Source organism: Pseudomyrmex gracilis, unplaced genomic scaffold, assembly GCF_002006095.1.
Source record: "Pseudomyrmex gracilis isolate BER0280 unplaced genomic scaffold, ASM200609v1 scaffold_95, whole genome shotgun sequence".
Classification (NCBI taxonomy): domain Eukaryota; kingdom Metazoa; phylum Arthropoda; class Insecta; order Hymenoptera; family Formicidae; genus Pseudomyrmex; species Pseudomyrmex gracilis.
The window spans coordinates 1-9743 of NW_018020679.1; the positions used below are offsets into that span (position 1 = coordinate 1).

At 41.3% G+C, this 9743-nt stretch overlaps 3 protein-coding genes across 5 annotated transcripts in view; 2 read left to right on the plus strand and 1 right to left on the minus strand.

Annotated features, from left to right (window-relative positions):
- Positions 1–1121: 1121 nt before the first annotated feature.
- LOC109855669 (ribosome biogenesis regulatory protein homolog) lies at positions 1122–2719 on the plus strand. The gene is made up of 5 exons (XM_020430137.1): positions 1122–1391; positions 1489–1747; positions 1842–2146; positions 2247–2423; positions 2511–2719. The coding sequence occupies exons 1-5, from the start codon at positions 1249–1251 to the stop codon at positions 2644–2646; spliced, it is 1020 nt and encodes a 339-aa protein (XP_020285726.1). The 5' UTR covers positions 1122–1248; the 3' UTR covers positions 2647–2719.
- A 259-nt stretch (positions 2720–2978) lies between these two features.
- LOC109855666 (coiled-coil domain-containing protein 102A) lies at positions 2979–6519 on the plus strand. Its single transcript, XM_020430133.1, has 7 exons — positions 2979–3470; positions 3579–4300; positions 4377–4605; positions 4703–4912; positions 4995–5269; positions 5371–5459; positions 5550–6519. The coding sequence occupies exons 1-7, from the start codon at positions 3363–3365 to the stop codon at positions 5570–5572; spliced, it is 1656 nt and encodes a 551-aa protein (XP_020285722.1). The 5' UTR covers positions 2979–3362; the 3' UTR covers positions 5573–6519.
- LOC109855664 (uncharacterized PE-PGRS family protein PE_PGRS54-like) overlaps positions 5704–9743 on the minus strand; it is a 6655-nt gene continuing 2615 nt past the window's right edge. Inside the window, exon 6 of one of the 3 annotated variants that reach the window (XM_020430131.1) lies at positions 5704–9649. In XM_020430131.1, the coding sequence (XP_020285720.1) occupies positions 6867–9649 (2783 nt within the window). In that variant the 3' untranslated portion in view covers positions 5704–6866. Of the gene's footprint in view, positions 9701–9743 lie in introns of all 3 variants that reach the window. The other 2 variants (XM_020430130.1, XM_020430132.1) reach the window with 2 other exon arrangements.

Here is a 9743-nt window from a genome sequence, read left to right on the forward strand (position 1 = left end):
ATTTACATATGGTACGCTTTTATCGGGTGGGTATATACTTTCTTTAAATCAAATAAAATATAAAAACTCGGTCGCGAAAGTAAAATAAATTTAAAATAATACTTTTTAATTTTAAAACAACTGCCCCTCGCGTAAAATATTTGATAGAGTTTAAAACTTTTCGAAGTAGGTAGGTAAATAGGTATAGGCTGTGTAGGTAGGGATGCGTATCTACAAGCGCTTGTAGAAAATATATTAGGCCGGGTAGGTAGGAAATATGGTAGACCGAATAAGTAGAAAGAAATCAAAATGTCAAATTAGGATCAAGGTTGTTACGCAGCCTTAATCCTAATTAATAAGGCTAGTAACGTTTAAGATATGTCAGATGTCTAAGATAGGTAGGTAGGTAGGTAGGATTATATATACTATGTATATTGTATAATATTGTATTATATTGTATGTTGTATGTAATATATGTAAACTATTGTATTCTAGTGTAATGTATAAAAAATTGTAAAATGAAACTTGAAAATTGAAAACACACTGATAAAGAATTGTAATAAAGCAGATTAATAGATATCCTTTTTGGAATTGCAACTTTTCAGACGTATATATTTGTGTACCGGCAAAACACCTTTGTGTAATATAACATTTCTTTTTGTGTAATTTGTATTTATACGTATATATGTAATTTTTGAAAAAATAAAATAAAATTTATAAAGCAAAAAGCAGCAAATGATGATGCAAAAGGAGATGATACACTCCACGAATTCTGATGCTGCTCGCTAGAATAATATTATTTTCTTCGCTATCACATCTTTTCTTGTATATCACATTTATGTTGTGTGGAAAGTTGCAATGTTTTTTTTTTAATCCTTTTCTGTTCTCCTTTCGTATCTTCTCATCACGAGACCGATCATTTTAAATTTCAAAAGAAATCAAATCCACGCTCTCGAATATACTGACACGCCTGAAGAAGGTGACCATTTGGACGCGTGCACATAGCACAGAATAGAACCGCACGTTGTGGACATAGCGCACCGACATGTCGCTCGTGGACTGGCTGCGTAGTTCCAATGTGTACCACCCGTGGACATGCGCTAGTTTACGGGGCGGAAAAGTGATTACAGAGTGAGAGGCCGCGGCACGTAAAAATCCGTTCTCCTCGCCTAATCTTCAAGTCACGTGTGGCCGCAATGTCGCGTGGTCTTTGGTCTTTAATGTTATAAAGTCGTGAAGTATATTAAAAATCGCGCTCAAGACTCTAAAATGGATATTGTCAAGGCAATTCTAGAAGACAAGCAAGATGATCCAAGTAAATCCACAACTGTTGACAAGAACGTGCAGCTCGATATCGATGTCGGAACTTTGCTCGCGTCCGATTATGATGCTTTGCAGATGAAACCACTCAAGTAAATCCTATACTCTCTCTCTCTCTTGCAAATTTGCGATTTATTGTTGACAATCTGTTATCTGAACAATGTGTTACTCTTTTGTTTCCGTGTTCAGAGAAAAACCGAACTCGTACTTGAAAGATTTGACAAGAGACAACGTGCAGTTGCTGATCAATAAAATCTGGGAGCTGCCGATTGAGCGGGTAGATGAAGCTGTAGTGGCTACATTGCCCAAACCTGAATACGTGTTGCCGCGCTCACGTACAATTCCGAAACCGAAACCTCTGACCAAGTGGCAACAGTTTGCAAAAACAAAGGGAATATTGTTGAAGAAGAATAAAAAACCTAAAGTGAAATGGGACAACGAATTGAAGGTAGAGTGCATGTTTTAGTTTTATTTAAAACCATTTTCTTGTTTCTCAAAAAACTATTAGCATGATTCATATCTTTATATCTAAACTGTTACAGAAATGGGTTCCTACTTATGGATATAAACGAGCAAAGGCCGAAGAGCAGAAGGATTGGCTGGTGGAAGTAAACAATAAAACTGATCCATCGGAAGATCCATTTTCTAAAGCGAAAAAAGATAAACAGGAAAGGCAATCTAAGAATGAATTGCAGAGACTTCGCAACATAGCCAGATCAAAAAATGTCAAGTTGCCACAAGTTGGTCTGCCTACTCAGGAGCATTTCCTAGGACGTTCCGAAGAACTTTCTAAAGCTGTTACTGTGGCACGTATGTCGACCGCGTCTCTTGGAAAATTCCAGTCAAGGTAAATGCTCTTTAAGAATACATACATACAAGCTAAAATTGCAAGGTGTAAAAATGCAAAATTATTTTACTGATGTGTTTATGGTACATATTTTTTATAGATTACCAAAAGAGAAAGATGCGAAGGGAATCTCTAAACTGGTAAATGTGCAGAGAAAGAGGAAAGCACCTCCGTTGAACGAGGAGGAAGAAAAATGCAAAAACAAAGATCTGGCGGATAACATTTTAAAAGGCAACACAAAAATTCTTCGTGAAGACTATTCAGTAGGAACCGCGGAGTGAGTTTTCAACAATCTCTTCTCCTGACACTTTGATTCGCCATTGTGTCGTCAAACATTCGATATAACACCTATTACGTTTTACAGAATAAAGTCGTCCAGGCCAGGTCAAAAGAGGCACGCGGGAAAACAGCAGAGCAAAACTGGTAAAAAACCGAAGGGAGGAAAGGGAAAACGGGTAAATCCCGTGAAAAATGTAAGTGGCAGGAAGCGGCGAAGATAAATTCTTACATATAAATAAATGTATCCATGTGTAATAAATATATCTGCGATATAACACGGAATAAATAATTTGAAATTATTGACAAAACGTGAAGATTCTTTTCTCCTGGATCTTATAAAATTCTTCGCTAATTTTCACGTTTTGCGCGTTTAGACTTAGCCACAATTAAAACTAGCCGATACCCGTAACAAAAGATTCTGTTCGATTATCTCTGGCCAAGAATCCATACGTGAGTCACATATGCGCATACACAGCAGCATACTCACCGACAAACCGTTCGTAAACATGGCTACGTAGTTGCCAACGTGCTCCACGGTGAACAAAGCGCTGGCAAACAGAACGCAAAAACGGCGATAACAGCTAAACCGGGGCCGTGGCCGCTCTCATTCTTTTCTCTGCTGATGATACAAGGTGTGCGATTTGGAGTCACACCTGCACTCTGCACCAAACCAAAGTGTGCGATTTTGCTGTGTGCCGCTGTCAAGTCGGTCAAGTCAATGGCATATGCGGAATTCGTTGGTTGCTCGAGTTTAATGATAACGCATTTGTAAACAGTACAATTAAATATAAAAAAAAAAAAAAACAAAATAATGTTTGATTAACGTCAAGTCAGTTACACTCCAAGGTCGAAAGGGGCGACTGAAAACATCTCGAAGAGATCGTTGAAGCATTTGTTACGGCGAAAACAAAGTTGCAGGTTACCCGCATCTCGTATCATGGCACAATCAACAACAAGTGGAACCTCATCGCGACGATATATGAGGGAACATGAAGTGCCAACCACCTCGTCGCGTTACATGGACAGCGAATGGGAGTCCAAGGAGGTAATTAAAAAAAAAAAAAAAAAAGTATTTTGAAAAAAAGTATTTTGTTTATCCTTTTTTTTTTATTTGATTGTGACATGTTGTTTTTCTGTTTTTAAACAAAAATAGGCTTTACGACAGAGAGAACTCGAAGAGGCGAGAGCACGGGCGGCGCAAATGGAAAAAACAATGCGATGGTGGTCGGATTGTACCGCTAATTGGCGCGAGAAATGGAGCAAAGTTCGGAATGAGAGGAACGAGGCAAGAGAGGAGATAAAGTCTCTCAAAGCGAAATTAGAGATTGCGATCAAGGACGCTAATACTTTCAAGTACGAATCTCAAGAACTGGAAGTGCAGAATGAACAATTGAAGAAAGAGATGGAGAAGATACACATGATCCTCTTGAAACATGCCGGACAATTTGACCAGCAAATTTTTATCATGTTGGAATCCGATCCGCAATTGAGATCAACATTTGGTCTGGACGATCAGTTGGAGTTTTATAACAATGTCGAATCCAATGACGCACTGAATGCGCAAAAGTTATCATGTGAGACTTCGCGCGAAGCGTCGAATGTCGCCTCCGGAAGTCACAATCTCTTGCCAGAAAGGGATATAGAGGAGTATGTCTTGCAAGGTGCAGTGCCAAAACACGCGGTAGAATTGTATAAAGACATTCCTGTAGGTAAAAACAACACAAAACTAGTCGTAGATCATAACATCAGAAATGATGTGTTAGAGAAGCAGCAATCCCCATTAGATATTTATACTGAAGAATGTTTGACAGAAAAAATGTCGATGTTGCAACTCAAATTGGAAGAGGCGACAAAAACTATCTCTGTAGAAAGAGAGTGAGTATGATATGAAACATCATGCAAAAACAAATCTGTTACTTATTCGTTAATTTAATTTCACTTTTTTCAAAAGGGAAAAAGATTCTTTGCATCGTACTGTGGAAAAGTTAAAAGCTGAAGTTAAGCAGTTGAGAGAGCAGTGCGAGAAATTATCAGACAGTAGAGCGGATGCGATGAGAGAATTGTCGGAATTAAAAGAACGGTTTCAGCTTGAGCTTAGCGAGGAGTGTATAAAAGATCTGATAAATGATACGAATAACGGTGAGAGCATGGATCGTCGTTTGAACGAATTGAGAACCGAAGTAAGTGATTTATCACAAATATATATGTGTGCGTATAGGTTTTAATCAATGCTACTTGTAAAATTTATATAAATTTTATTGTTATAAATTACTTCAGCTCGAGAGACTTCAGGATGAAAATGCGGCCGAATGGGACAAAAGAGAGAAATTAGAGACTGAGAAGTTTGGTTTGGAACGAGAGAACAAGATGCTTCGCTTGAAAATACAAGAGTTGCAAGAAAAACTAGAATCCAGACGATCACGTCCAGCGTCCACGGTGGACGCAGACACGAAACAGCTACAACATGAAATTCTAATTCGCAACATGGTCCGCGCATTAAAATTTCTGTCAAATTAAACTCGTTTTTCAAAACTCGATTTTTTTTTTTTCACAAAAGATTATTTTGTAGGTATTGCTCGAAATCAAGCAGTATCAGGCGTCGTTGAAGCAATCCTTGGCAGAGAAAACGACGGAATTGTCGCATGCGACGAGACGGTCCGATCAGTACGAGGCAGAAGTGAAGCGAGTGAGAGCGAGAGTCGAGGAATTGAAGAAGGAGTTGGCCGCCGCTCAAAACGAGGTTGATTCGGCTACGAACAACGTACGAAAGTTGCAACGTGCTAATGAGGATCTCATGGAGCAATTGGAGTCCGCGAACGTACAATTGGAACATTTTAGAAATAGGTAAATAGAGAGAATAAATATTAGTCGCGAAATATACATGTCTCATCTCGCAGAGTTCTCTGCAATAAGTTTGAGAAATGTTTTATTTTTTTTTTGTGCAGCAACAACGACACGGCCGTGGCGGACGGTGAAATAGACGGAGCGGGAGAAGAAAAATTTCAAGTTACCAATCCTGATGAATATGCCGAGAGTACGTTTAATTAATATTAGAACAACGATTATCTTCAAATTGGATTATTAACAAAGACAAATTGTAACTTAAAACTTCTTATTGTTTCAGTATACGACCAGCAACAAGCCTAGTATTCGTTCGTGCGAACGGCAATTGCATGTTTGAGCCAAGTAACGAAGATGCAAATCGGATAAGCGATACTCTAAGTGGCCTAAAAAAAGTGCAGAGTATAATGACGATTCTTCGTTTTTTGTTTTAACGTTTGACTCTCTTCGTGGACGCGATGCTCCGCAAAAAAACAACATTGTAAGTATTGAGTAACTTCTGTGAGCCGTACGCGTCCGCCGCGATGTTTAACGGCAAGCATAAAAAAAAAAAAAAAAAAAAAAAAAAACATGACTGTACTTCCAGTAGCGTGTATGTGTATAGATGAATGTATATAGATAAATAGTGGCATATTGATGTAATATGCAATTGCTCGTCGGTGTGAGCAGTCATTTGTATCGCAGTATTTACTGCTCAGCAATTAATTTAACTCATGACACATTGTGTTCATTTTTTTTGTAAATACTTTTGTATCGTCGCGTATGTTTTTGTTTTTTTTTACTTCGAATTGTGAATATGATTTCTTTTCTTATCGCGCGCATTTTTTATAAACAATTTTACATTCCGCGTCGTTATATATTCCGTACGATCGTATGGTTTTTTTTATATATATATACACATCCGATGTAAAGTATTGTACATACATTCACATAAAATATATATATATATATCACACACACGAATGTGACTGTACGTTTCGTCATCTCGAAAAAGACTGGGCGAAGTGGAGACTAGCGAATACAATATGTACAAGATACGATACCTGATATTTATAATTGAGCCTTTTACGTCAATATCGAAAAAATCTAACGTAGCGCGTAAGTTGAAACACATTCTATTTACATATACGTATTTGCGAGTAATACCGTTGTCGCAGATGTACTGATAGTTAGTGAGGGTATAGATAGACGTAAAAAATTTCAAACAAATACCATTATATATTGTATCACGAGATCATCTACAATGAACTTTGAGAAAGATTGTTATTACCATTATATTTCTTAACTACAGTGAGAAGAGGATAAAAAAAAAAAAACAAAAAAAAACAAAAAAAACAAAGATTTTTCTCCTAATTAAGATATGTATTTTATTGATGAACTTAATAAATAGTAGCAATTATAGTCACAAATATACGACTTCTCTACTCTATGAACGCGTGTTATATAAATTTCAACATTACACAAGTGAAGAGAACAGGCGAACTCAAAAGGATCCTTTGCGATTACATCAAGAAATGTGGATTATTGAAACCTCCCCCCCCTTTCCCCTATGATACGACAATTAATGACACGCATTTCTCCGCATCCATCTCTGGGCTGTTCAACATTTCATAGGCGTCCCGTCGGGATACGTCGGTACTTTCGGTTTGCAGATTTTTGTCCTACCGTTAGAACCGTACACGACGTTGCAAGAGAACGTGAAGTATCCGCAAGTGGAACTCTTAGTGTAATAACGATGCTCGTATTTTCTCGGTTGGTGACTGCCGTTCATCTTGCCGGCAAAACTGTTGGTCACCGTGTAGTAACTCGGTTTTATGGCCACAGCTGGAGTAGGTCTCGCTTGTTTGTCGGACGATGCGTTTTGATTATTAACAGTAAGTCCTTGTTTCTTATTGTTCGTTTGTATTGTATGCCGGGAAACGTAACGTTCTTGATTGGTTTGAAGCGATCTGGTTTCCGTGCCGGGCGACTTGGTCGTGTTCATATCCTTCGGCACCAAAGATACCGTTTGAGACTGGGATTTACCGTCGCCCTGGGCGACGGTCTCAGCACCAGAAGTTGACGTAACTCTACCACGAAATCCTGGCGGTATGATATATCCCAACACAGATTGTCCCGGTTGAAGAATGTCGCCTGTTCGCGGTATATTCGAGTCTTGATTTACGTGAAGATCGTATCGATTTCCTTTTGTGACTTGTATTGTCTGCGACTGACTGCGGTCCTGTTGCTGAACGGTTCTGCTGAGTTTCTCATGACTCGAGCTAGGGAAAGTTCCCGAGATCTTCTCTTGAATCGTCAATTTTGGACCCGCCACCGCGGAATAATCATCATCGTCTGTGTATTCGTCGTCTGTTGTGTAATCGTCGTATGTCGCGTCGTCCGTTTGAGGTTTTTCGGTGGTTGTTAACTTCTTGTTTGTAACACCGTCTGAACTATCTTTAGAACTTACAACGACTGTTTGTCTTGACGAGCTGCTCTGCAAGTTTTGCTCGCGATTGTCCTGTTTATTGTCGTAATTTGGATTTACCGGTTGACTTGATAAAGTGTCAGTATTTGTTGGTTTCTTCAGAGAAGGGTCCACTTTGAACGGTTTAAAGAGCTCAGTGTCGGTAAAGTTGAAGGGTTTCCGCGAGGATGCGGCGCCAGATCCGGAACCGGCCTGCGCCGCACCGGTGTAGGTGATTCCGTACTGAAAGGAACCTTGCAGTTGCGACTGGGACTGACCTCGATGAGTGCCGCTTTGAGCCGACGCTGTTCCACTGCCACGGAACGGTGTCGAACGCTCCTCCAACTTTTCGTCATCGTTTTTTAAATACGGTTGGAATCCAATCTGCGCTTGACTAGAAGTGCTGCCTTCGCCGTTAGCCTGAGCGTCCGCCATTCCGCCTTTGGAGCTTGCTTGCACTTGAGAATTCGTGCCGTGGTTCCAACCGCTGCTCTGAGCACCTGTCGAGGTGGCTCCAGAATCGGAATCCAACTGAACCTGAGACTGACTCTTTCCATAACCGGCGACGCCTTGCGCGTTGCTGGTAGCTCCTTCCTTACCGCCACTGACCTCAGTCTGTGCGCCCTTATTGGCATCGCTAGTGCCAGCTTGTGCCGAAAAGGCACCGGAACCGCTGTACGTGCCCGTTACTTGCGACTGGGCCGTGCCCGAACCATATTTACCCTGTGCCGAGGCACTTGCTTGAGTGCCCGAATCCACCTGTTGTACAGAGCTCGACGCTTGTGACTCAGAACCGTCGTCTGTTATGCCCGCCGGTCCGCCTGGTCCTCCAACTTGCGAGTAGTACTGCGAATCATCACCAGTACCTGTAGTTCCACCTGTTCCTGGATAAAGTCTTCCTGGGTAGCCAGTACTGACTCCTGGTCCGCCTGGATATTGTCCAGGAAATCCTCGAGGACTTTCACCTCTTCCTGTTGTTTGACCCATTACATCTATTGGATATTGAACTCCTGGTACGCCTGTTCCTCCAGTACTTGGATACTGTCCTCCTGGGTGCGTTGGTATCTGAACACCTCCGGGGTAAATTCCTTGACTGGGATAGTAGCCACCAGGAACAAGTTGCGCACTTCCGGGATATGTGCCAGGATATGTGCCTTGAATACCTGGTACACCATCTGTTCTACCAACTTGAGTGATACCACCAGAACTTGGATAAATTAGTTGACCATTCGTTATTTGACCTGGAGTTATCACTTGCGAACCAGCGCCAGCTCTTGAATCTGTGGTTGTTATGATAGGAATTTGACCTCCACCTGGTACAATAGTACCTGGTACAATTCCACCGGGATAAGTCACACCAGTCTGTTGTCCAGGGTAAACTCCTTGACCTGTCCCTCCTGGAATACCAGTCTGCTGTCCAGTACCAGGATAAACTTTTTGACCTATTGTTCCGCCAGGAACAATGCTACCGGGATATGTGCCAGCGCCTGGTCCTGGAATGACACCCGTTTGAATACTGCCAGGATAAACTCCACTTCCTGGATAAGTTCCTGTCCCAGGAGCTCCCGGATATGCCGTTCCCGGAAAGCCAGTTCCGGGTGCGATACCACCTGGATAAGCATTAACACCAACAGTAGTACCCGTTGTTACTGTAGTTACAACACCAGGAGGATATATGCCTTGTCCTTGTTGCACACCAGGTTGAACACCACCGGGATATGTTCCATCACCTCCTGGTCTCATAATACCAGGCTGAACGCCACCAGGATATGTTCCGTCACCTCCTGGTCTCGTAACATCAGGCTGAACGCCACCAGGATATATTCCATCACCTCCTGGTCTCGTAACACCAGGCTGAACACCACCGGGATATGTTCCATCACCTCCTGGTCTCGTAACACCAGGCTGAACACCACCAGGATATATTCCATCACCTCCTGGTCTCGTAACACCAGGCTGAACGCCACCGGGATATATTCCGTCACCTCCTGGTCTCGTAACACCAGGCTGAACACCACCAGGATATATTCC

Coding starts and splice junctions, on each gene's coding strand:
- LOC109855669 (XM_020430137.1), top strand. CDS start 1,249: ATGGATATTGTCAAGGCAATTCTAGAAGACAAGCAAGATGATCCAAGT. Junction 1,392..1,488: donor TTGCAGATGAAACCACTCAA/GTAAATCCTATA, acceptor TTCCGTGTTCAG/AGAAAAACCGAACTCGTACT. Junction 1,748..1,841: donor AATGGGACAACGAATTGAAG/GTAGAGTGCATG, acceptor AAACTGTTACAG/AAATGGGTTCCTACTTATGG.
- LOC109855666 (XM_020430133.1), top strand. CDS start 3,363: ATGGCACAATCAACAACAAGTGGAACCTCATCGCGACGATATATGAGG. Junction 4,301..4,376: donor ACTATCTCTGTAGAAAGAGA/GTGAGTATGATA, acceptor TTTTTTCAAAAG/GGAAAAAGATTCTTTGCATC. Junction 4,606..4,702: donor TGAACGAATTGAGAACCGAA/GTAAGTGATTTA, acceptor AAATTACTTCAG/CTCGAGAGACTTCAGGATGA.